The sequence below is a fragment of the Electrona antarctica genome (genome assembly GCF_951216825.1).
Source record: "Electrona antarctica genome assembly, chromosome: 24".
NCBI lineage: Eukaryota > Metazoa > Chordata > Actinopteri > Myctophiformes > Myctophidae > Electrona > Electrona antarctica.
The window spans coordinates 13,518,438-13,545,509 of record NC_136803.1 but is presented as its reverse complement, the minus strand read 5'-3'; the positions used below and the strand labels follow the sequence as shown (position 1 = coordinate 13,545,509).

At 43.2% G+C, this 27,072-nt stretch overlaps 1 protein-coding gene across 1 annotated transcript in view; it reads left to right on the top strand.

Moving 5' to 3' along the window:
* Positions 1-26,828, top strand: part of LOC306917076 (NACHT, LRR and PYD domains-containing protein 3-like) — a 53,155-nt gene extending 26,327 nt beyond the window's left edge. The window contains exons 7-17 of the mRNA XM_079495201.1: positions 3,911-3,977; positions 5,997-6,021; positions 6,384-6,437; positions 12,631-12,906; positions 20,491-20,568; positions 20,812-22,702; positions 23,722-23,895; positions 24,814-24,987; positions 25,067-25,222; positions 25,767-25,816; positions 26,038-26,828. Coding sequence (XP_079351327.1) covers positions 3,945-3,977; positions 5,997-6,021; positions 6,384-6,437; positions 12,631-12,906; positions 20,491-20,568; positions 20,812-22,702; positions 23,722-23,895; positions 24,814-24,987; positions 25,067-25,222; positions 25,767-25,816; positions 26,038-26,624 — 3,498 coding nt within the window. The 5' untranslated portion in view covers positions 3,911-3,944 and the 3' untranslated portion in view covers positions 26,625-26,828. The remainder of the gene's footprint in view (positions 1-3,910; positions 3,978-5,996; positions 6,022-6,383; positions 6,438-12,630; positions 12,907-20,490; positions 20,569-20,811; positions 22,703-23,721; positions 23,896-24,813; positions 24,988-25,066; positions 25,223-25,766; positions 25,817-26,037) is intronic.
* Positions 26,829-27,072: the final 244 nt, after the last annotated feature.

The window sequence follows — 27,072 nt, the reverse complement described above, 5'->3', positions numbered from 1 at the left end:
CATCTCACGCAGACCTTTCTGTTGAATGTGGACATTAGAGAACAGGTGTTGAACTTTGGAGAGCGCCACCTGTCTGATTGCTTCCAACTTCATAGTCAGGGGCAGTGGACACCTGTCAATCAGGTCCAGCCGAGATGTAAAATCAGACAAGATGTTGTTGACCTGCTCCTTCCATTCTCCTGCGATGTTGATTTTATGTCCAAGGTAGTTGTATGTCTCATGGAGAGTGTATACACGTAGAGGTTTCGAGGCTATGGTGAAAACTGGGGGTGTGTCTGTTTTGGAGTGGTACCACCGGTTCCCTCCACTCCTCCTTTCGTACAAGACAGCACATTTCGTGTTTTTGACCTCTAGGCCTGACCATTCTAAAAAGCGGTCCGTCCTGGAGAGCATGTTTTTGATTGTGCTCTCTTCCCTAGAGGCCAAGGAAATGTCATCCGCGTATCCCTGTACAGGGTTCGGGGAGATCACACCGTGGGGGGCACACTGACACATCCACTTTATCCATTGGTTGGTGGCAATAATAAAATTGACTGCGCTCCATGGACAGCCAGTTTTAATGCCTATCTGTAGTGGTGTTGGCTGGGTTAGATCTTTCCCACATATTACCTGAATAAAGGAGCCCCTGTAAACATTTTTCACAATGTCAATAAACATCTGGGGCAGCTGTATTTCCTCCAGTGATTGAATCATGACTTTGTGGCTTAATGTTCCAAAGGCGTCTCTGAAGTCAAGGAAAACACAGTACAGTTTACAAGACTCATGCTTAAAGTCATCTATTCCAGTTTTGAGGCTAAAAACATGCTCATTCATGCCCTGCCTGTTGATGTAAGCCTTCTGCTTGGTGGACAAGATGTTAGCATCCACGAGCCATGGAAGGACTCTGGCTAGTATGCACTTCATGAACACCTTGTAGATGGTAGGTAGGAGAGATATATCTCTCCATGTTGTTAGATCCTCAGGAATATTGCCCTTTTTTGGGATACGGTGGATTAATGCTCCCTTCCATGAATCTGGTACTCTTCTGTTTTCCAGACAGACATTAAAGATTGGCGTTAGAATCTGACACGACTGTGTGGTTTTTAGAGTCTCGTATGTCACCCCATCGATGCCGCTGGCTTTACAGTTAGGGAGGCCATGTAGAACATCCTGTACCTCCTCAGCAGTAAAGTGCTCAGTGTTAGGAAGGAATGTAGGTTCAGGGCGTGGCACATCTCTGTGCCAAGGTGGGGGTGGAAGATCATTATTATGCCCATGGTCTTTACATTTATTGTCATAAAAAGACTGTATGACAGTAATGTCACTGGGGCAGGAGGGGGGGTCGAGGTACTCACTGTTGTTCAGGATCACCTGGATTGCCTTAGATCTCCTCTTCTGCCAGAGGTCTGCTAGCTTGTTCCTGCTGACTTTACGCCCCCTGGTGGAACCAGGGCGCGCTGCTGTTTGTAGTGACGGCAGGACAGTGTCACGCAGGGAACACAGCTGGAGGCGGATCCAGTCAGCTGTTGTTGTAGCTGTCAAAACATCAGGATATGGATGTAGCCGCGGGAACTTCTTCAGAACTCTTGCCACGTATTTCAGAAGTTGTATTCCGAAAGCTGTTCCACTGTGGCTCTGAGCTGTAAATACTCCGTTCTTGAAGAATATTCCATTCCATACACACACACACACACACACACACACACACACACACACACACACACACACACACACACACACACACACACACACTGTCCCACATGCACCATACGCTATCGTGCTTGCATGTGTGGTAAACAGCCCATTGTACAGGACATGCTTTCCAACTTCTGCTTTCCTCCTTCCCATTCTATGACTAACCATTTAGCATTTAAGCATTGCCGCACGCACACACACACACACACACACACACACACACACACACACACACACACACACACACACACACACACCACCCCCACAGAGGAATATATTAAAAGATTTGTGCCACATTATACGATTTTTCAAAAATAGCAGATCTAGAAGCTCGTAGATCTGCTATTTTTCAATAGATACAGTTTAAAATAATGGTTAAAACACCAGAAGGGGTTCCCGTCATGAATGGGTTAAAGGGACACTTCACCCTTTTTGATTTAGAGCAGTTTCCTGGGGGTCTTTATGTGTGTAATATGTGGTTTTAGATATTTTAGATTTTAGCAGTGAGCCCAGTGTCTCTGATGTCATCGACACTGGTGACTGGGCTCACTTCCTTCCTGGACTTCAATTCCCATAATGCTTTGGTGCACTGCTCCTCCTTGTGGATAAGGGGAGGGTTTTCATACTGACACAACATGTAGTCCAGGAAGGAAGAGTTCTAAATCTTGTCATTAACATATATTCTTTTGCAAAAAGGTGAAGGTGAAGTTTCCCTTTAAGCACTGTAACACAAACATGCTATTGACATTTAGCACTTGTATGAACAGTTCCTGTTCAATCATTTTAACTTGTATGAACAGACCAGCCCTTAGGGCCTTAATGTTACGGGCCATGCCGACCACACACACACACAGACTCACACACACACACACACACACACACACACAGCGCATCTCCGGCCGATAGGTGAGAACGCGTCGCTGATGCAACATGGTGTGGGCTTGTAGCTCTGTTCCCTGCGCGTCTATTAAAAGGGAAGAAAATAAATAAATAGCGTGTGACTGCGTGTCTGTGGGAACCGATGGAGAGAACCGAAATTGAATTATTGTAATGGGTACCCGGTGTGTGTGTGTGGGGGGAGGGGGAGGGGAGGGGAGGGGGGGAGAGGAGAGGAGAGGAGGATTAATCTGTGAGTACACAGAATAATCTGCCAAACAAGAGCTGAATTCCAACACCCAAAATCTCGGCCGCTCGTTCACACTCGCTCGCTCACACTCGCTCACTCCAGTAAGGCAGTGTTACGGTGAAATTGGTGACTTGCTGAAATATGTGACAATCGTGTCATCGACATCACATAACGTCAGTGTCCACTCCGAATGTAAATCATTGTGGTTTGTTCATTAGCAGAGTTCCACCTAGCTGTATTTAGTTTGTTCATTAGCAGAGTTCCACCTAGCTGTATTTAGTTTGTTCATTAGCAGAGTTCCACCTAGCTGTATTTAGTTTGTTCATTAGCAGAGTTCCACCTAGCTGTATTTAGTTTGTTCATTAGCAGAGTTCCACCTAGCTGTATTTAGTTTGTTCATTAGCAGAGTTCCACCTAGCTGTATTTAGTTTGTTCATTAGCAGAGTTCCACCTAGCTGTATTTAGTTTGTTCATTAGCAGAGTTCCACCTAGCTGTATTTAGTTTGTTCATTAGCAGAGTTCCACCTAGCTGTATTTAGTTTGTTCATTAGCAGAGTTCCACCTAGCTGTATTTAGTTTGTTCATTAGCAGAGTTCCACCTAGCTGTATTTAGTTTGTTCATTAGCAGAGTTCCACCTAGCTGTATTTAGGCCACATACTTAAAGACCTCCATGTAAGTTGTGTGAAGTCCACAAGATGGTCATACATTTCAGCAGGTCACCAATTTCACCGTAACACTGCCATGCTGGAGTGACCGAGTGCAAGTGAGCGAGATTTTGGGTATTGGAATTTGGTTTAAGTCCACTCACCTGTAGACTTTCCCAGCCCTCTGCCTCAGCCAATTGATTGCCATGGCAACCCCCGCACCTGCCAATTTATTACTTAACTAGTCCACTTTTCACAGTCAGTTTGCACTCTTCAGACACAGTCAGACAGACAGACACAGATATCTCCATATATGGGCACAACAGGGACACAGATATAGTTAAAGCGGGTGCTATATACTAGGTTCCCAACTTGCATCGTTCCTAAGTAGGCCGGTGGCCGACGGGCACATGTCTAGTGAACACAATAGTCATAAACGTCACTGTTGTTGTCATTTGTCACCAGAACTGTTAGAAGAAGCAACAAGGAAGACATCAACATGGGGAACTTCCCAGGCAGACGCAGACGAAAGGTACGTTTATTTACAAAGCAGACTAACTGAAGACCAGAGCTGAGTTGTTTAAATGTATTGCAAACATTCACTGTTAGTATAAAGACTGTAGGCAGTAGCATCTGTACATTAACATCACTGTTAGTCTACAGACTGTAGGCAGTAGCATCTGTACATTAACATCGCAGAGGTCAATTAGCCCTTCTTCGCTAAGTCCCTCCCCAACATGTCCTTGTCCAGTATTGATGATATGCACACGGCTGCCATCTTGCCAGCAAGGTGCTAACTAGGTGCAACTTCCCATAGACAGCCCATTCATCCAAACAGAACAGTCCTATCTAATTGTATCAAATAACGTCACACTCACCAACATTGCAGCTGTACGGAAAGCTTGAATTATCCTCTTTCTATGTATTTGTTTAATCAAAATCCACCGTTGACATGTTATGAGCCACTCCCTGTCAAGAAATTCCTTGCAGATGATTTTTTTCTAAGTGCTGGAGTTTGGGAGGCACTCGTTGACTATCACTCAACAGCCCATGCGTACCACCTGTTTTAATGCAGGAGGCAGCAGGAGGTTGCTTTACTGATAACGAGCGCTTCCAAACTCTGACACTTAGAAAAATAATCATCTGCAAGGAAGTTCTTGACAGGAAGGTGGAGGTGGATTTTTATGAAACAAACACTTTGCAGATAGTAACAGAATAATTCAAGCTTTTCGTACAGCTGCAATGTTGGTGATTTTGACATTGTTTAATATAATTGGATAGGACTTTTCTGTTTGGATGAATGGGCTGTCTATGGGAAGTTGCAAGATGGCAGCCGTGTGAATATCATCAATATGCATGTTAGCAACACTAAGTCCCTCCCCAACCCGTCCTTGTCCAATAGGCACGTTAGCAACACTGAGTCCCTCCCCAACCCGTCCTTGTCCAATAGGCACGTTAGCAGCGAGGAGACAGGGCAAGCTGTCCTTCCCCCCCATTGGCCATATTCAGACCGCAGCCAGAGGCTCGGCCCGACCCTAAAAATTACCATAAACCCGAAGCCCGAAAAAACCCATTTCCATCATTCTAATGGATTCCATGGATGGTGAGTAAACATGAATAGCAGCTGATCCCTTTAGTTTCCCTTTAGTGACGTATATGAAGTATTGTCCTTTAGTGACGTATATGAAGTATTGTCCCCGTTCGCAAAGTGCAATCATTCACCGTTGTGCAACAGTCCCAAACAGAGTGACAATATTATTATACCAACTGCCAACATGGCTATAATGGTGTGTCTCGAAAACTTACAGATCCGTTATTTTGGGCACATAAGGCACGCCGACGGACGGCGGTTATAATACTAAGCATTTTGGAAATCAAATGTAGCCTGCAGTGGACTGTGACATGATTGCGTGGTCATCACACAGTGGACTGTGACATGATTGCGTGGTCATCACACAGTGGACTGTGACATGATTGCGTGGTCATCACACAGTTGCTTGTAGCTTACGTGGAGCGTTTACAGAGTTATATCACTTATATGGATCGTTTGGTGACTGGTGACGCTGATTAATGATTAAGTTATTCATCGCAGCCAGCTGGGTTTAACATGACGAAAACCTGACGCTTTATCGTGTAATAATCCGACTGGTTTTATAAAACATTTAAGCATATGGCAAGTTACCACATTCCTTCAAAATAGAAGCTCTGGGGTGCCGGAAAGACATGGCTGCTTTTACTCTGCTATTTTTATTATAATAACATTCTTAAAAAAAGAGAAAAAGAGAGAAAAAAGAAAGAATCACGGAAAATCACCGAGGGTAGAGTTCGGGCAGAGTTTGAGAGTTTGTTCTCTCCTCCACATTTGTGTTAACACAATGTTTGTGTTTACACAAACCCTCAGAGCTGGACATAGGAGGGGGCAGCGCCCCTAAAATAAATAGAAAAGCCTCCTCAGTTGTTTGTGTCTCATCTAATCTGTTCTCTTCTATGTTCATCTAATCTGTTCTCTTCTATGTTCATCTAATCTGTTCTCTTCTATGTTCATCTCCAGCATAAAGCTCCAGGCAGAGCTGAAGGTGAGCTGATAATGTCTTAAAATGTCGTAAAAATAAACGTATTATTGACTCTATGAATAGATGTCTTATAAACTGATTATTGACTCTATGAATAGATGTCTTATAAACTAATTATTGACTCTATGAATAGATGTCTTATAAACTGATTCAACTCGTCTGTAGATGACACTATCAATAGATATAATCCTGTCCCAACATGCATGCACGCACACACGAGCACAAGCCGGTCTGACACAACTATTGTTCTTAAAAAAGCAGTTATCGCACGCACGCACGCACGCACGCACGCACGCACGCACACACACAGACAGACACTGTGTTTCTTATACAAGTCTTTTGTCTTTTCTGGCATGGAGCTACAGGCGCTGACCCACCAATGTCAAGTTCAACATCTACAAGGGTAGGAGCCGCTGAAGGTGAGCTGTGTGTGTGTGTGTGTGTGTGTGTGTGTGTGTGTGTGTGTGTGTGTGTGTGTGTGTGTGTGTGTGTGTGTGTGTGTGTGTGTGTGTGTGTGTGTGTGTGTGTGTGTGTGTGTGTGTGTGTGTGTGTGTGTGTGTGTGTGTGTGTGTGTGTGTGTGTGTGTGTGTGTGTGTGTGTGTGTGTGTGTGTGTGTGTGTGTGTGTGTGTGTGTGTGTGTGTGTGTGTGTGTGTGTGTGTTCGTTCAAGTTTATTGGTCATTTAAAATAAACACACCTTATACAAACTATGGAATGAACTTCCCATTGCAGTCAGAACTACAGACTCACTCCCAATCTAAACTATGGAATGAACTTCCCATTGCAGTCAGAACTGCAGACTCACTCCCGATCTAAACTATGGAATGAACTTCCCATTGCAGTCAGAACAGCAGACTCACTCCCGATCTAAACTATGGAATGAACTTCCCATTGCAGTCAGAACTACAGACTCACTCCCGATCTAAACTATGGAATGAACTTCCCATTGCAGTCAGAACTACAGACTCACTCCCGATCTAAACTATGGAATGAACTTCCCATTGCAGTCAGAACTACAGACTCACTCCCGATCTAAACTATGGAATGAACTTCCCGTTGCAGTCAGAACTGCAGACTCACTCCCAATCTATACTGGAATGAACTTCACATTGCAGTCAGAACTACAGACTCACTCCCAATCTAAACTATGGAATGAACTTCCCATTGCAGTCAGAACTGCAGACTCACTCCCAATCTAAACTATGGAATGAACTTCCCATTGCAGTCAGAACTGCAGACTCACTCCCAATCCCAATGACCCACTTTAATTACTTCAGTCTGTTATTGTCTTTTTTTGTGTCCAATATATTTGCATTTAGTTTGCACTTAACTATAACTAAATGCATTTGAAATTAAATAAAAGGGTTATTTTCAGGATTGCAATGCAAAAATCGCAAGAAATAATTCAGGATTTCAATTAAAATAATATAGCTGAAAAAGCTCAAAACGCGCCGTAGCGCGGCGCGTGTTGAGCTTGTAGATCGGCTATTTTTGCTACGACAGTATGCAATGTGGCCCCTCTGGAGTGAGTGTGGAAATATAGTGGCCCTCTCCATCGTCAAAGTTGCCCACCCCTAGTTGCCCACTCCCAATCTTCCGCCGTAGTCTGAAAACCCACCTCTTCAGACTCCATCTTAGTCTGAAAACCCAACTCTTCAGACTCCATCTTATTCTGAAAACCCACCTCTTCAGACACCATCTCAGCCCGTAGCCCCTCCCCTAGCCTCGATGACCTTACAGGCGTACACAAAGGCTAAACTTATGTAAATTAGATAGCATTTTATGTAGACTTTTTTTTAGGCCTAATAAAAGTTACAGGTATGGTATGTGTGATATTGAAGTGTGAGATAACCATAATGAAAATAATCCTTAATCATATTCAAGGGCTTTAGGCACCCAGAGTGTATTAAGGAGAGTGTATAAATGGAACCAAATGGACCATAGCAGTTGCATTTAGTTCCATTTGTACTCTCAGAGTTAAGTTGACATTGAGTTTACGCTATACAAATAATACTGAGGCATTACATGGGGGTCAGTAGCCTATGCATGTCAAACTGCCATGTCTTTTCAAACAGGGTCTTGCCCTGAAAATTAATTCATTTTAAACTCTCAAGAGTTAAGGGTCCATTTGGTTACCAACTCTCCATCAATTAGCTGCATGGGGACCACCTGGAACCCCCTCTAGGACCACTGGTGGTCCCCGGACCACTGGTTGAGAACCACTGTTCTACATTCTATTCCAAGCCATGGACAAAAAAATGCGCAGACGGACTCGGACTCGGCTCCCAGCCTGGTGCCCTACTCAACCTGGACTCGGCTCCCAGCCTGGTGGCCTACTCAACCTGGACTCGGCTCCCAGCCTGGTGGCCTAGTCAACCTGGACTCGGCCCCCAGCCTGGTGCCCTAGTCAACCTGGACTCGGCCCCCAGCCTGGTGCCCTAGTCAGACGGACTCGGCCACCAGCCTGGTGCCCTAGTCAACCTGGACTCGGCCCCCAGCCTGGTGCCCTAGTCAACCTGGTCTCGGCCCCCAGCATGGTGCCCTAGTCAGACGGACTCGGCCCCCAGCCTGGTGCCCTAGTCAACCTGGTCTCGGCCCCCAGCATGGTGCCCTAGTCAGACGGACTCGGCCCCCAGCCTGGTGCCCTAGTCAGACGGACTCGGCCCCCAGCCTGGTGCCCTAGTCAACCTGGACTCGGCCCCGCCCCCAGCCTGGTGCCCTAGTCAACCTAGACTCGGCCCGCCCCCAGCCTGGTGCCCTAGTCAACCTGGACTCGGCCCCCAGCCTGGTGCCCTAGTCAACCTGGACTCGGCCCCCAGCCTGGTGCCCTAGTCAGACGGACTCGGCCCCCAGCCTGGTGCCCTAGTCAACCTGGACTCGGCCCCCAGCCTGGTGCCCTAGTCAACCTGGACTCGGCCCCCAGCCTGGTGCCCTAGTCAGACGGACTCGGCCCCCAGCCTGGTGCTCTAGTCAGACGGACTCGGCCCCCAGCCTGGTGCCCTAGTCAGACGGACTCGGCCCCCAGCCTGGTGCCCTAATCAACCTGGTCTCGGCCCCCAGCCTGGTGCCCTAGTCAACCTGGTCTCGGCCCCGCCCCCAGCCTGGTGCCCTAGTCAAGCTGGACTCTGCCCCGCCCCCAGCCTGGTGCCCTAGTCAACCTGGACTAAATAAAAAAGTGTTACAACTAGAAAGGTCGCAATTTTAAAAAATTGCAAAGTGTGGTTGCCGCAGTGGCTTACATATGCCCCTCCCACTAATATTGCCAGCCAATTACAATGTCACGACACCCCTGCGATCATGCGTAAGTAATTCGGAGGGGATTTATCCCCCAAAAATCATGTTTTTGCGACAAACGGTTACATTTCTCGCATTTGCGGCGCCCCCTATGGATGAAAATAGAATTGCTTTTGGTACTTGGTTGATTCAACCACCCGCGACATGTGATTCAAATTTGGGATGGATTGGACATTCCGTTCGTGATTTATGGCCTTTTCACCAATGAAAATTCAAAGATTGATGAACATTTTAAAGTTTGAATGGAGTTTCAAAGTGAAAGTATGACAGAGTAATAAGAGCACAAAAAAGTCAACTGTGAAAAATGGGACGTTTCTCCCATCGACTCTCTATAAAGAATGTAAAAAAAAGTTTAAAAGTTTAAAAGTTAAAAAAGTATAAACAATTGTAAAAATCTAAATGCAAGCACACATAACTGCAAAGAGCTTAACAGTTTGAAGTTTGAACTAAATTTCTAGCATAAAATGTGTGAAAGTAGTAGGAGTCCGAAAAAAAGGGCGGAAATTGGAAGAAGTATAATAACTAGAAAAGCAGTTCCTGGTGAAACTGCGTGGGCTCGCCAAAAAACTCAATGTATGATGTACAGTAGTAAATGTATTAAAGCTGAAGGGAAAAAAAATACAAAAAGTTAAAAAGTATAAAAATTTGTAAAAAGAATAGTATAAGCATAAGTAACTGCATAAAGCGGAGTAAAGTATGTGGAAGTAGTATGATGCCCAAAAAGTGGCAGAATAAAGTAAGTAAAGTTATAACTGTGTCTACTAATGATTTGTATTGCATTCTTGATTAATTAAGAAAAGGTAAAAAGAAAAAAATACAACATCAATGGATATGAAAGCATTAATGAGCAGAAATTGTATTAAATAGCATACGTTTACATGTAAAAAAAGGGTCAAATAGCATATAGGCCTATCTTTAAAAGCATAAACACAATGATTATTGACAATGGTCTACGATTTTTCTTTCATTTTTGTGTTTTTAAAAGTTTTTTTAAGTTTTGGTTTTAAGTTTATTTTTTTTAAGTTCATTTTTTTTAAGTTTTTTAAGTATTTAAGTTTTTTTAAAGTTTTTCTTTAAATGTTTTTTTCAAGTTATTTTTTAAACGTTTTTTTTTTCTTTTAAGTTTTTTTTAAGTTTTTCATTTTTAAGTTTTCTTTTTTAAGTTTTTGATTTTTAAGATTTTTTTTTAAGTTTAAAAAAAAAAGTTTTTAAAAAAAAAGTTTTTAAAAAAAAAGTTAAAAAAAAAAAAAGTTTAAAAAAAAAAAAGTTTAAAAAAAAAAAGTTTAAAAAATATATATTTTTTAAGTTTATATTAGTGTTCCTATTGGTGGTGTAAGTCCATAAACAAATTTTCAGGACTGTATCATGCTGCAAACAAAAGTTAGAGCTGTGTAAAGGCCAGCCAATGGGAAGACAGAAGGGCGGGGCTTAAGCAATTAATTAAGTACAGCGTGCTCCTATTGGTGGTCTAAGCCCATGGAGCAAATTGCAAGACTGTAGCATGCTGCAAGAAAAAGACAGGGTTTTTGTGTGTGTGTGTGTGTGTGTGTGTGTGTGTGTGTGTGTGTGTGTGTGTGTGTGTGTGTGTGTGTGTGTGTGTGTGTGTGTGTGTGTGTGTGTGTGTGTGTGTGTGTGTGTGTGTGTGTGTGTGTGTGTGTGTGTGTGTGTGTGTGTGTGTGTGTGTGTGTGTGTGTGTGTGTGTGTGTGTGTGTGTGTGTGTGTGTGTGTGTGTGTGTGTGTGTGTGTGTGTGCGTACACGTGCGTGCGTGTGCATGCGTGTGTCTGTGACTCTGTGTGTAGAGCCTAATTGCACAAATAGCAAATCTACAAGCTGCGTGCGTGCGTGCGTGCGTGCGTATGCATGCGTGTGTCTGTGACTGCACAAATAGCAGACCTACAAGCTCACAAGGTTTCGCAGAGCAACTCATTGAGATCTTGTAACTCTAATGTCAGCCCTGTAATTAAGCCCTTATATGTCTCAGCTGTGGGAGAGTAAAACAGTGCTTCACTATGACTGGGAGATTTCAATGGGCCTGAATAGGGAAAAACCTATGCCCGAACAAATTGCTCTATCGCAAAAAGTAAAAGTCGAATGCAAATATTTCTTTCACTGTGAGTGGCCTGAGACATTGAGGTACAACATGTACGATTGTGGTGTTGGTACGATCGAAAATGTGGTTATAAGAGCGAGTTAAGAATTGTCTTCACGATACTTTCCTCGTAAGAATTATACAATGGAGGTCAATGGGCAGCTTGACTGTATTTGTGTCACTTAAAAGGCTGTAGTTCACATTCTGTATGTATCTGTGCTTTGGTGGTTACATTGTGTGAAAGAGGACATGTGTGGCTACAAAATGACCAAAGAACATCTGTGTAAAGTGAATATTTTGGCCGGGACGACAATTTGTTTGGTAAATTTCCAAGGAAAGAATTTCAGTTTCCACACTCTACTCAAGGAGGCCCCGCACTCTAAGGGGACACTGATTGGGCGAAACGGCCTGCGATTGAACTGCGATTTCGGAAAAAACGTGTAACATATTCGAATACGGTTTGAACCACGACAAAGTCCACAGTCGTGTGAGCTAGCTAAAGTTTAAATCACGTTTCTACGACAAAGTATGCCAGAGTAATGAGGCTGCAAAAGTGAGGTTGATTTAGAGATAAAATCCCATACATTGTCTATGAGAGAAAGATTTTATAAATAAAGTTAAATATTTTAAAAAGTATAAACTTTTTCAAAAAACCTTTTTCACCAATGAAAATTCAAAGATTGATGAACATTTTAAAGTTTGAATGGAGTTTCAAAGTGAAAGTATGACAGAGTAATAAGAGCACAAAAAAGTCAACTGTGAAAAATGGGACGTTTCTCCCATCGACTCTCATTATAAAGAATGTAAAAAAAAGTTTAAAAGTTAAAAAAGTATAAACATTTGTAAAAATCTAAATGCAAGCACACATAACTGCAAAGAGCTGAACAGTTTGAAGTTTGAACTAAATTTCTAGCATAAAGTGTGTGAAAGTAGTAGGAGGACGAAAAAAAGGGCGGAAATTGGAAGTATAAATATAAACTGGCAAGAACTAGTGTGTGCTCGCTGTTGCGAGCCCACAATAAACTGGCAATAACTAGTGTGTGCTCGCTGTTGCGAGCCCACAAATATAAACTGGCAATAACTAGTGTGTGCTCGCTGTTGCGAGCCCACAATTACAATAGTCTGGGCAACCACACTAATAATAAAGTGTTACAATTACAATAGTCTGGTTGCCCTTTGGGCAACCACACTAATGAAGCTGACATGTTAACATTGTGTGTTTGTAACAGAATCCACCATGGGGACACTTAAGCAGCGCATGTTGGATACTCTGGATCGTCTGCTTCACGATGACTTTGACAGGTTCAAGTGGCATCTAGAAGAGCCTGAAAATGTTGAAGGTCTCAAGCCGCTCACAAAGAGTGTTCTGGAGAACGCCAAGAGGACAGACACAGTGGACCTGATCGTGGAGAGCTACCCTGGTAGAGAAACTCAGATCATGCTGAATGTTCTGACAAAGATACACAGGATTGATCTAGCGGAGGGGTTTAAAACCACACCAACAGGTAGGTGAAGAGAGGATAGAGATTTTAAGTTTATAAATTAATACTAGAAAGGTCGCAATTTTAAAAAATTGCAAAGTGTGGTTGCCGCAGTGGCTTACATATGCCCCTCCCACTGATATTGCCAGCCAATTGCAATGTCGCGTCACCCCTGCGATCATGCGTAAGTAATTCGGAGGGGATTTATCCCCCCAAAAATCATGTTTTTGCGACAAACCGTTAAATTTTTCGCATTTGAGGCGCCCCCTATTGATGAAAATGGAATTGCTTTTGGAACTTGGTCGATTGAACCACCTGCGACATGTGATTACAATTTGGGATGGATCGGACATTCTGTTCGTGATTTATGGCATTTTTTGTAAAATAGGCCCCACCTACTATCTTCGGACGACGATTACGGCCGAACGACACGCACTACCAAAATTCTGCAGTTGGTGTTTTAATCGGATGGGTCCTGAGATCATGTGTGCCGATTTTTGTGAGATTTGGACGAAATCTGTAGGAGGAGGAACAAAAAGTGTGTTTTGGAGAAAATTCAAAATGGCGGAAAATCTATCATGACGCAAATGGGCGTGGCCTATATGGGGAGATGCGTCATAACCCAAGAAATCCAGGGAAAAAAATATTTTGATTTTACGACCTATGGTTCAAGAGTTATAAGCCAAAACGTAAAGTGGGCTGATATAGCGCCACCATGAGGCCGACCGATAACATTATAAGTTAATTAATTTTAGTAATTATTATGAACCTCCCCTCCAAGTTTTGTAACTATAGCCCTTACAGTCTCTGAGGAAAAAATACTTGAATGTGATTTTTCGCACTTTCCCATTCATGTCAATGGGGAAATTTAAATCACTAATAAATTCATATCAATTAAACAATACAACATTTCTCTTAACAAAATACAAGCTATCGATTCCCGAGGAAGCCGGTCAATTTGAGATATGGCTCAAGTGCGTACACTCAAAACTGTGGGAGGAGTAGTAGTCTGAAGTTTAGGGTTACTCTAGATAGTGAAACTAGAAAGGTCGCAATTTTAAAAAATTGCAAAGTGTGGTTGCCGCAGTGGCTTACATATGCCCCTCCCACTGATATTGCCAGCCAATTACAATGTCGCGTCACCCCTGCGATCATGCGTAAGTAATTCGGAGGGGATTTATCCCCCAAAAATCTGGTTTTTGCGACAAACGGTTACATTTCTTGCATTTGCGGCGCCCCCTATGGATGAAAATGGAATTGCTTTTGGTACTTGGTTGATTGAGCCACCCGCGACATGTGATTCAAATTTGGGTTGGATCGGACATTCCGTTCGTGATTTATGTCATTTTTTGTAAAATAGGCCCCTCCTACTATCTTCGGACAACGATTACGGCCGAACGATACGCACTACCAAAATTCTGCAGTTGGTGTTTTAATCGGATGGGTCCGGAGATCATGTGTGCCGATTTTTGTGAGAATTGGACAGAATCTGTAGGAGGAGGAGCCAAAAGTGTGTTTTGGAGAAAATTCAAATTTGCAGGATTTTTTTCCCTGACGAAAATGTGCGTGGCCTATATGTGTAAATGCATCATGACCCAAGGAATCCATGGAAAACATTTTTCTCATTTTACGACTTACGGTTCAAGAGTTATAGGGAAAAACGCAAAGTGGGATGTTATAGCGCCACCATGAGGCCGACTGATGTAATAATTCATTAAATTAATTTTAATAATTATTATGAACCTCCCCTTAGAGTGTTGTAACTGTAGCACTTACGATCTCCAAGAAAAAAATACTTGAATGGGAGTCGTTGCATTTTCCTATTATAAATCAATGTTAAATACATAATTAACTAATAAATTAATATCAATTAAACTATACAACATATCTCTTAACAAAATACAAGCACACCATTCCCGATGAAGCCGGTCAATTTGACATATGGCTTGAGTGTGTGCCGCAAAAACTGTGGGAGGAGTAGTGTGTCAAAGTTTTTTTGTTCAGGTACAATAAAACACTAGAAAGGTCGCAATTTTAAAAAATTGCAAAGTGTGGTTGCCGCAGTGGCTTACATATGCCCCTCCCACTGATATTGCCAGCCAATTACAATGTCGCGTCACCCCTGCGATCATGCGTAAGTAATTCGGAGGGGAATTATCCCCCAAAAATCATGTTTTTGCGACAAACGGTTACATTTTTGGCATTTGCGGCGCCCCCTATGGATGAAAATGGAATTGCTTTTGGAACTTGGTTGATTGAACCACCCGCGACATGTGATTAAAATTTGGGATGGATCGGACATTCTGTTCGTGATTTATGGCCTTTTTTGTAAAATAGGCCACTCCTACTATCTTCGGGCGACGATTACGACCGAACGATACGCAGTACCAAAATTCTGTAGTTGGTGTTTTAATCGGATGGGTCCGGAGATCATGTGTGCCGATTTTTGTGAGATTTGGACAAAATATGTAGTAGGAGGAGCCAAAAGTGTGTTTTGGAGAAAATTCAAAATGGCGGAAAATCTATCATGACGCAAATGGGCGTGGCCTATATGGGGAGATGCGTCATGACCCAAGGAATCCAGGGAAAAAATAATTTTGATTTTACGACCTACGGTTCAAGAGTTATAAGCCAAAACGTAAAGTGGGCTGTTATAGCGCCACCATGAGGCCGACCGATAACATTATAAGTTAATTAATTTTAGTAAGTATTACGAATTATCCCTCCAAGTTTTGTAACTATAGCCCTTACAGTCTCTGAGGAAAAAATACTTGAATGTGATTTTTCGCACTTTCCCATTCATGTCAATGGGGAAATTTAAATCACTAATAAATTCATATCAATTAAACAATACAACATTTCTCTTAAAAAAATACAAGCACAACCTTCCCGATGAAGCCGGTCAATTTGAGATATGGCTCAAGTGCGTACAGTCAAAACAGTGGGTGGAGTAGTGCATCAAACAAAAGACTAATCCAGTGGAATAATAATAAAGTGTTACAATTACAATAGTCTGGTTGCCCTTTAGGGCAACCACACTAATTACAATAGTCTGGTTGCCCTTTAGGGCAACCACACTAACTAGAAAGGTCGCAATTTTAAAAAATTGCAAAGTGTGGTTGCCGCAGTGGCTTACATATGCCCCTCCCACTGATATTGCCAGCCAATTGCAATGTCGCGTCACCCCTGCGATCATGCGTAAGTAATTCGGAGGGGATTTATCCCCCAAAAATCATGTTTTTGCGACAAACGGTTACATTTCTCGCATTTGCGGCGCCCCCTATGGATTAAAATAGAATTGCTTTTGGTACATGGTTGATTAAACCACCCCGGACATGTGATTCAAATTTGGGATGGATTGGACATTCCGTTCGTGATTTATGGCATTTTTTGTGATATAGGCCCCTCCTACTAACTTCGGACGACGATTACGGCCGAACGATACGCACTATCAAAATTCTGCAGTTGGTGTTTTAATCGGATAGGTCTGGAGATCATGTGTGCCGATTTTTGTGAGATTTGGACAAAATCTGTAGGAGGAGGAGCCAAAAGTGTGTTTTGGAGAAAATTCAAAATGGCGGAAAATCTATAATGACGCAAATGGGCGTGGCCTATATGGGGAGATGCGTCATGACCCAAGGAATCCAGTGAAAAAATAATCTTGATTTTACGACCTACGGTTCAAGAGTTATAAGCCAAAACGTAAAGTGGGCTGTTATAGCGCCACCATGAGGCCGACCGATAACATTATAAGTTAATTAATTTTAGTAAGTATTACGAATTATCCCTCCAAGTTTTGTAACTATAGCCCTTACAGTCTCTGAGGAAAAAATACTTTAATGTGATTTTTCGCACTTTCCCATTCATGTCAATGGGGAAATTTAAATCACTAATAAATTCATATCAATTAAACTATAGAACATTTCTCTTAACAAAGTACAAGCTATCGATTCCCGATTTTTCCGGTCAATTTGACATATGGCTCAAGTGCGTACAGTCAAAACTGTGGGAGGAGTAGTAGTTTGAAATTTAGGGTTACTCTAGAAAGAAGTGGAACTAGAAAGGTCGCAATTTTAAAAAATTGCAAAGTGTGGTTGCCGCAGTGGCTTACATATGCCCCTCCCACTGATATTGCCAGCCAATTACAATGTCACGTCACCCCTGCGATCATGCGTAAGTAGGGGATTTATCCCCCAAAAATCATGTTTTTGCATCATATGGTTACATTTTTGGCATTTGCGGCGCCCCCTATGGATGAAAATAGAATTGCTTTTGGTTGATTAAACCACCCCAGACATGTGATTCAAATTTGGGATGGATTGGACATTCCGTTCATGATTTATGGCATTTTTTGTGATATAGGCCACTCCTACTAATTTCGAACGACGATTACGGCCGAACGATACGCACTACCAAAATTCTGCAGTTGGTGTTTTAATCGGATGGGTCCCGAGATCATGTGTGCCGATTTTTGTGAGATTTGGACAACATCTGTAGGAGGAGGAGCCAAAAGTGTGTTTTGGAGAAAATTCAAAATGGCGGAAAATCTATCATGACGCAAATGGGCGTGGCCTATATGGGGAGATGCGTCATGACCCAAGGAAGCCAGGAAAAAAATAATTTAGATTTTACGACCTACGGTTCAAGAGTTATAAGCCAAAACGTAAAGTGGGCTGTTATAGCGCCACCATGAGGCCGACCGATAACATTATAAGTTAATTAATTTTAATAATTATTATGAACCTACCCTCCAAGTTTTGTAACTATAGCCCTTACAGTCTCCGAGGAAAAAATACTTGAATGTTATTTTTCGCACTTTCCCATTCATGTCAATGGGGAAATTTAAATCACTAATAAATTCATATCAATTAAACTATACAACATTTCTCTTAAAAAAATACAAGCACACCATTCCCGATGAAGCCGGTCAATTTGACATATGGCTCAAGTGCGTACAGTCAAAACTGTGGGAGGAGTAGTGATACAAAGTTTAGGGTTACTCCAGTAAATGAAAGTATAAAGTGTTACAATTACAATAGTCTGGTTGCCCTTTAGGGCAACCACACTAATAAAGTGTTACAATTACAATAGTCTGGTTGCCCTGTTAGGGCAACCACACTAATAAAGTGTTACAATTACAATAGTCTGGTTGCCCTGTTAGGGCAACCACACTAACTAGAAAGGTCTCAATTTTAAAAAATTGCAAAGTGTGGTTGCCGCAGTGGCTTACATATGCCCCTCCCACTGATATTGCCAGCCAATTACAATGTCGCGTCACCCCTGCGATCATGCGTAAGTAATTCGGAGGGGATTTATCCCCCAAAAATCATGTTTTTGCGACAAACGGTTACATTTCTCGCATTTGCGGCGCCCCCTATGGATGAAAATGGAATTGCTTTTGGTACTTGGTTGATTGAGCCACCCGCGACATGTGATTCAAATTTGGGATGGATCGGACATTCCGTTCGTGATTTATGTCATTTTTTGTAAAATAGGCCCCTCCTACTATCTTCGGACGACGATTACGGCCGAACGATACGCACTACCAAAATTCTGCAGTTGGTGTTTTAATCGGATGGGTCCTGAGATCATGTGTGCCGATTTTTGTGAGATTTGGACGAAATCTGTAGGAGGAGGAACAAAAAGTGTGTTTTGGAGAAAATTCAAAATGGCGGAAAATATATCATGACGCAAATGGGCGTGGCCTATATGGGGAGATGCGTCATGACCCAAGGAAGCCAGGGAAAAAATCATTTTGATTTTACGACCTACGGTTCAAGAGTTATAAGCCAAAGCGTAAAGTGGGCTGTTATAGCGCCACCATGAGGCCGACCGATAACATTATAAGTTAATTAATTTTAGTAATTATTATGAACCTACCCTCCAAGTTTTGTAACTATAGTGCTTACAGTCTCAGAGGAAAAAATACTTGAATGTGACAAAATGCGAAAAATCGCATTTTCCTGCATTTTCCCATTCATGTCAATGGGGAAATTCTATTCACTAATAAATTCATATCAATTAAACTATACAACATTTCTTGGGTCAAGTGCGTACAGTCAAAACTGTGGGAGGAGTAGCATTTCAAAATAAAGGTTACTCCAGGTGAAAAATAAAGTGTTACAATTACAATAGTCTGGTTGCCCTTTAGGGCAACCACACTAACTAGAAAGAAGCAATTCTGGGAAATTGCAAAGTGTGGTTGCCTCACTCGCTGATATAGGCCCCTCCCAGTAATTTTGCTAGCCAATGACAATGTCAAGCCACCCTTGTGTTTTTTCCCCCCTGAAATCATGTTTTTGCAATAAACGGGTAATTGTTTTTGCAACTGTAGCGCCCCCTATGGATGAAAATGGAATTGCTTTTGGCTCTGCGTTGATTAAGCCACCCTCGACATGTGATTTGGATTTGGGATGGATGGGACATTCCGTGCGTGAATTGTGGCATTTTTTGTAAAATAGGCCCCTCCCACTAACTTCGGAAGACGATTACGGACGAACGATACAGAAGATCAAAATTCTGACTGTGCTGTTTTAATCGGATAGGTCCGGAGATCATGTGTACCGTTTTTTGTGCGATTTGGACAAAATCTGTAGGTGGAGGATCCAAAAGTGGGTTTTGAACAAAATTCAAAATGGCGGAAAATCTATCTAGACGCAAATGGGCGTGGCCTATATGGGGAGATGCGTCATGACCCAAGGAATCCAGGAAAAAAATAATTTTGATTTTACCACCTACGGTTCAAGAGTTATACGACAAAACGTAAAGTGGGCTGTTATAGCGCCACCATGAGGCCGATCAATATACTTATACGGTTATTAATTTTAGTAATTATTATGAACCTTCCCCCCAAGTGTTGTAACTGTAGCCCGTACGGTCTCAGAGGAAAAAATACTTGAATGTGAGTTTTTACATTTTCCCATTCATGTCAATGGGGAAATTTAATCCACTAATTAATTAATATCAATTAAACTATACAACATTTCTCTTAGAAACGAGCAAGCACATCATTCCCGATGAAGCCGGTCGTTTTGACATATGGCTCAAGTGTGTGCGGCAAAAACTGTGGGAGGAGTAGCACTCCAAAATAAAGTTTATACAGAAAGAAAACAAAAAGAAAGAAATAAAAGGTAAGGGGAACAATAGTATGGTTGCCCATAGGCAACCACACTAATAATAAAGTGTTACAATTACAATAGTCTGGTTGCCCTTTAGGGCAACCACACTAAATTACAATAGTCTGGTTGCCCTTTAGGGGCAACCACACTAACTAGAAAGGTCGCAATTTAAAAAAATTGCAAAGTGTGGTTGCCGCAGTGGCTTACATATGCCCCTCCCACTGATATTGCCAGCCAATTGCAATGTCGTGTCACCCCTGCGATCATGCGTAAGTAAGAAAAAATCTGCAAGAAACGGTTAAATTTTTTGCATTTGCGGCGCCCCCTATGGATGAAAATGGAATCGCTTTTGCCTTTTGGTTGATTAAACCACCCGCTACATCTGATTCAAATTTGGGATGGATTGGACATTCCGTTCGTGATTTATGTGCACATGCACACACAGTACTGTGTTTCTTATACAAGTATTTTGTCTTTTCTGACCCAACAGACCAGCATGGAGCCACAGCTGCTGACCCACCAATGTCAAGTTCAAGTGCAACGTCTACAAGAGCAGGAGCAGCTGAAGGTGAGCTGACTGCGTGCGTGCGTGCGTGCGTGCGTGCGTGCGTGCGTGCGTGCGTGCGTGAATACAGAAACAGGGGCAGACATATCTGAATGGTAGAGAGGCCTTCTGGGAATCAGAAGGTCCATAGTTAATTCTGCCAGACGTTTTAGTAAAAAGAAAGTAAATGTTATATTGTGTTGTAGGGCTTGATCTGGCAGATCTCTTTCTCCTGAAGCTGTTTAAGAATTGCTTTGTTCATTACAGATGTGTTGGTGAAAATATCCGGCGGTTCCATTACTGGCTACGAACGCATGTTTCAGAACAAGATGAAAAACACATATCTATGTGTACAATTGGACAATGAGTCCAAGATGAAGTTTGACGACGTCTTTGTCCTGATCTACAACATAAACACCAGCTTCACAGGCATGCACAGGTATCATGAGGTCAGACAGATGGAGATGAACAGGGCAGGACTGGACGAACCAATCCAACTCACGGAATTGTATAATTCTGGAATAAATGAAAGAGCAGTGCTCACTGTTGGTGTCGCAGGAATTGGAAAATCCTTCCTCTTACACAAATTTATTCACGACTGGACCATGGACCGTTTCCCCAGAGACCCCCATCTCGTGTTCCTATTGACGTTCCGCCAGTTAAATCTTCTCGAGGGAAAACGCTTTTCTCTGGCGAAGCTACTTCACGAATGTGTCAAGGAAACCAGATGCATTAAGGAAGAAGCTCTGAATGACATCTTCAGCATAGTGCAGGAGTCAAACGACTACAACACATGTCCCTGCAAAGTCATGTTCATGATTGATGGGCTCGATGAAAACAGGTTTCGGCTGGATTTCAAGAAAGAATCCTCCATCACTAATGTTGACGTATCCCTGCCAGTCAAGGAGCTGATTGTAAACCTTATCAAGGGTGAACTGCTTCCCTCCGCTCGCATCTGGCTCACCTCACGGCCTGCAGCAGTCGATCAGATCCCTAAGAAGTTTGTTGACAGGATGACAGAAATAAAAGGGTTCATCACAGATGAGCAGAAGAAGGAGTACTTCAAGAAGAGGTTCATGAAGATCTTCAATGATGAGAACAAGGCCAACTCGATGACCAGCTCAATCATGTCACACATCAAGAAATCAAAGATCCTCTCCACCATGTGTGAAATCCCAGTCTTCTGTTGGATCCTTGCTTTTGTTGTGCAGCACAGAGACATGAAAGACAAGCTACCTGAGACCCTGGTTCAGATGTACTGTGAGTTCCTGACGGCTCTGACAAAGCAGATGGAGAAGAAGTATGGTAAATCAGATGAGACGACTAAAAAGAAGCTCATGAAGGCAGAAGGACAGTTCATTCTGAAGCTGGGCAAGTTGGCATTTAACCAACTGATCAAAGATCAGATCCTGTTCTACCAGAAAGACCTGGAAGCCTGTGGTCTTGATGCCTACAAGGCCGTGCTAAAGTCAGGCATGTGCACAGCATTCTTCAAAGAAGACGGTGCTTCTTTCGACCAAACAGTCTACTGCTTTGTTCACCTGAGCATCCAGGAGTTCCTGGCTGCAGTCTACCTGTTCCACTGTTTCACAAAGAGGAACAAGAGGCAAATGTTCACAAAGACCAACAAGAAGATGGAGGTCCTGAAGACATTCCTGAACGATAACAGTGACATTTCAGACAGTTTCAGCTCCCTCTCTGACTTCCTGAAAGCTGCTATGGAAAAATCCCTGAAGAGTGAAAGTGGCCACCTGGACCTCTTCGTCCGCTTCCTTCATGGCCTCTCACTGGAGTCCAACCAGAGTCTGTTAGGAGGCCTGCTGGGTCAGACAAAGAACAGTCCAGAGGAGATCCAGAGAGCCATCAACAACCTGAAGAAGATGAATGATCGTGACTTCTCTCCTGACAGATGCATCAACATCTTCCAATGTCTGATGGAGATGAACGACCCGTCATTAAGTCAAGGGATCCAACAGTACCTGGAGTCAGAGAGCAGCTCAGGGAAAAAACTCTCTGAGACCCAGTGTTCAGCTCTGGCCTCCATGCTGCAGATGTCAGAGGAGGTTCTGGAAGAGTTGGACCTGCACACATACAACACAACAGCAACAAGTACGTTACAGAGACTCATCCCAGCTGTGAGGATCTTCAAAAAAGCAAGGTTAGTAGCACACACACACACACACACACACACACACACACACACACACACACACACACACACACACACACACACACCGGGTTCATCGCTGTCAGTCAGTAAGGATAGATAAGGTTGGGTTATTTTCCACTCCAGGCTCCTGACTAACTTCTTTAACTGTAACTGTCCCAGAATCTATTTTATCCCCCCCCCCCCCCCCCAACAAAACGTATTAATAGATTTTGGTATTAATTATTCTTATTATTCAGTTGAAATGGCTTGTCAACCCTTTCTATTTTTATACAGTGAATACTGATTGCTACAGCAGGGCTGCTTGCTGGTGTAAGAGGGGGTGAGGGTTTCATAGTGTGTATACGGTAACGAACCATGCGCCATTCTTGGAGGAATTACGGTAACACCTGGTTTGTACTTTGTCCGTACGGCGGTGTCGCGGGGTGAATTTAGCTGATCTACAAGCCCACCACAACGCGCCGCATCCTCAGGTCTTTGAGGGCTTTTACAGTGATGAATGTTCATTGTAAAGCCTCATGGCTACAGGCACAGCGGACACATCACGTCTCACACAGATTCACCGGGAAAAGATGAATGTATCATTTCCCCTCCTGCTCTGTAACCCCCTCTAGTGGAGCTAACAGGAACACAAATAATAGATTATTATTATTGTATTAATTATAAAATCACACCTGTGTGAAGTGAGGGGCGCTCTTATCCTCATACATCATCTCATTCCGGCCAATCACAATTTGTCTAAAACGTTTGTGTTTACACAAACCCTCAACGCTGGACATAGGAGGGGCTAGCACCCCTCAAAAATAACAGAATTTAAAACATAAAAGTGTCTCTTGGTCAAATGGATATTCCTTAAAGACAGAGTGCCATGACCCCCCCCCCCCCCCCAGGTTTTCAACAAAATGTAGACATTATACATTTACATTACACTTTATAGTTAATTTCCTTGAACATGAACTTGATCTAATCTGTGTTGATAATCACTGAATTTACATCATCTACATTTACAGACTTGTTGGCCCATACCTCCGAAAGGCAGACTATGAGATTGTGTCTTCAGCTCTCAGCTCTAATCCTTCACATCTGAGAGAATTGGACATCGGTTATAATGACATAACGGATCCATCCATGGACCTGCTCTCTGCTGCATTGAAGAGTCCAAACTGTCAACTGGAGATACTGAGGTCAGATTATTATTTTGATTAGTTCTGTTTTATTATTTATTGTTTGATATTAAGAAGAAGTTGACATCATGGTATCCCACATTGATTAGAATAATAATATGGTGAGAGTTTGTGTTGTCTAGTTCACACTCTCGCATCACAGTAACTACAATATGTAATCCATCATGGCTGCTAGGGAATTATCATTATCAACGCTACGGTACAGTAACTACAATATGTGAACTAATGAGGTACAGTGATTACAGTATGTAGAGTCATGTTGACATGCGCACACACACACACACACACACACACACACACACCAGTGTTGATGTCGTCGACTAAAACTAAGACGAAAAATGTTCGTCAAATACCTTCTTCCACTGACAAACTAAAAGGAAACTTGATGACTAAGACTAAATATACTGACAATATCATCAACAAATGAAAACTAGACTAAAATGTTAGGAAGGGACTAGTGGACAAGAGATCCAGTACAAGTCATTTTACACTTGGTTGCATGCTGAAAATAGCAGATCTACAAGCTGACAATGCGTTGCAGCGCGACTCGTTGTGAGCTTGTAGATCGGCTATTTTCAGCAAGTGTAAAAACAGTCATTACGACGGCATCAAGGCCCGCCAAAATACATTTTAGTCGACTAAATCACCTGTAGATTTAGTCGACTAAAACTATAGACTAACACTAAAACATTCCAGCTGACTTAAAACTAAATGAAAACTATTCAACAGACTATATATGACTAAAACACAAATATGCTGCCAAAAACAACACACACACACACACACACACACACACACACACACACAGATTAAGATGATTTACTTCACATTATTCCGGCCTGCTTTCTCTTTCCATCTCTTGGGGTCTTTACTCCAAAACTCTGATATTCAGTCCAGATATTTCATGTGTAATTACAGACTTGCTGGCTGTACCATCACACAGACAGGATTTGAAGTTCTGCTCTCAGCTCTCAGCTCTAATCTTCTCCATCTGAGAGAATTGGACCTCAGTTTCATCTGCCTGCAGGAATCACAACTGCTCCAGCTCTCTGCGTTACTGAAGAGTCCACAGTGTGGACTGCAGATCCTGGGGTAAAGAATGTGTGTTCTCTCTGTGTGGATCTCTACTCGAACATCAACAGCACTTTGTTAAAAGTGTATTTCTCTGCAGGTTGTCAGGCTGTGGAGTCACAGAGGAAGGCTGTTATTCTCTGGCTTCAGCTGTGACCTCCAACCCCTCCTCCCAGCTGAAACAGCTGGACTTGAACTTCAGCCACTTAGGAGAGTCTGCTCTGAAAAAGCTGTCTGCTGCTCTGGAGACTGTCAAGTGAGTCGACTATAGGACTGTGTCCATGTTGGTCAGTGAGTCGACCGAGGGAGGGGGCACACAGTGCCGTGTCGAGGGAGGGAGAACGCTGTGCCGTCTTCAGGGAGGGGGGAGGGGGAACGCTGTGCCGTCTTCAGGGAGGGGGGAGGGGGCACACTGTGCCGTCTCCAGGGAGGGGGCACGCTGTGCCAAGTCCAGGGAGGGGGCGCGTTGTCCCGGGTCAGGGGGAGGGAGAGGGGGCACGCTGTGTCGGTCCCTGCGAGGCATTGCTGCCGAGGAGGGTGTGCCTGGCGGGCAGGGGGAGGAGACGGGGAGGTGAAGGGCGTTTGGCGTGGCGCGTTGCATTTTGTTCAAAACGAGACACTCCTCAATCCTATCCAAATTTGAGAGATCACATGACCATAGAGATATTGGTGTGTGATGTTTGGACAGAGTCTGTGGGAGAATGATGACAAAATGTGTTTTGGTGGGACTAAACAGGCCGATGTGAAACATTAAGCAGCAGAGGTTTTGACTTGATTCATTGTTGTTCTACTTCCTACAGTGTGAATCATGGAGGAGAACACTGGACTAAACCTCAACTCCTTACAACACGTGAGTCTGTCTGTCTGTCTGTCTGTCTGTCTGAAAAAATATTGTGTGTGTGTGTGTGTGTGTGCGTGTGTGCATGTGTGCGAGTGTGCGTGCGTGCGAGTGTGCGTGCGTGCGTGTGTGCGTGCGTGCGTGCGTGCGTGCGTGCGTGCGTGCGTGCGTGTGCGTGCGTGCCTTTCAGTGAATGATATATTATAATGTGTACTGTGTTGTTTTCTCATCAGATTTCCAGCGTCTCACTCTGGACACAAACACAGCAAGCTGTGAACTCACTCTGTCTGAGGACAACAGGAAGGTGACAGAGGATGGTCAGGTTCATTCATATCCTGATCATCCTGACAGGTTTGAATACTATCGTCAGGTTCTGAGTTCAGAGAGTCTAGATGAACGCTGCTACAGTGAGATGGAGTTCAGTGGAAAGGTTAGGATAGGAGTGACTGACAGAGACATCAGTAGGAAAGGAGAGGGTGATGACTGTCTGCTTGGAGGGTATAAACAGTCCTGGGGTCTGTTCTGTTGTGTTGGTAACGATGGCAACAGTTACTCTGTCAGCCACAATAGTAAGAAGACTTTCCTTCCTATCCGTCCCTCTGGCTCCACCAGAGTAGCAGTGTATCTGGACCGTCCCGCTGGGACTCTGTCCTTCTACAGAGTGTTAGAGGACACTCTGACTCACCTGTACACCTTCCAGAACACCTTCACTGAACCTCTGTTCGCTGGGTTCTGGGTTCCGACTGACTCCTCTGTGTCTCTGTGTGAGCGACACACATGTGACTTCAGGTCGCCATGGTTACTCAACATGTTTGGGTGAGTCCATGTTGTCATGGTTACCACTGTCGCCTAATAGTGGACCCTTTGACACCGGCTAAGTCTGACATCATAGAACTCCATATTTGGACATGACTGACTCGTGGTGACATCATAGAACTCCATATTTGGACATATTGACTCAGACTGACATCATTGTGATGTCATCATAAATAAGACAAGCAGAGACACACTGACATCAGAGAGGCTTTGAGAGGATTTGTTTTCAATAGCAGATCTACAAGCTCACAACGCGTCACATGACGGTGCGTTGTGAGCTTGTAGATCTGCTATTTTGTAGATATTGTAGATCTGCCATTTTGTAGATCTGCTAATTTGGAATAGTGATGTATTTAGGTTAAAGTTATTTTAGGTTAGATTTATTTATCATTATGCTCTTAGGACCGGGGGTCTCGGGGGTCCCTGGACCTTACTTTGAGACCCGCTGTGTG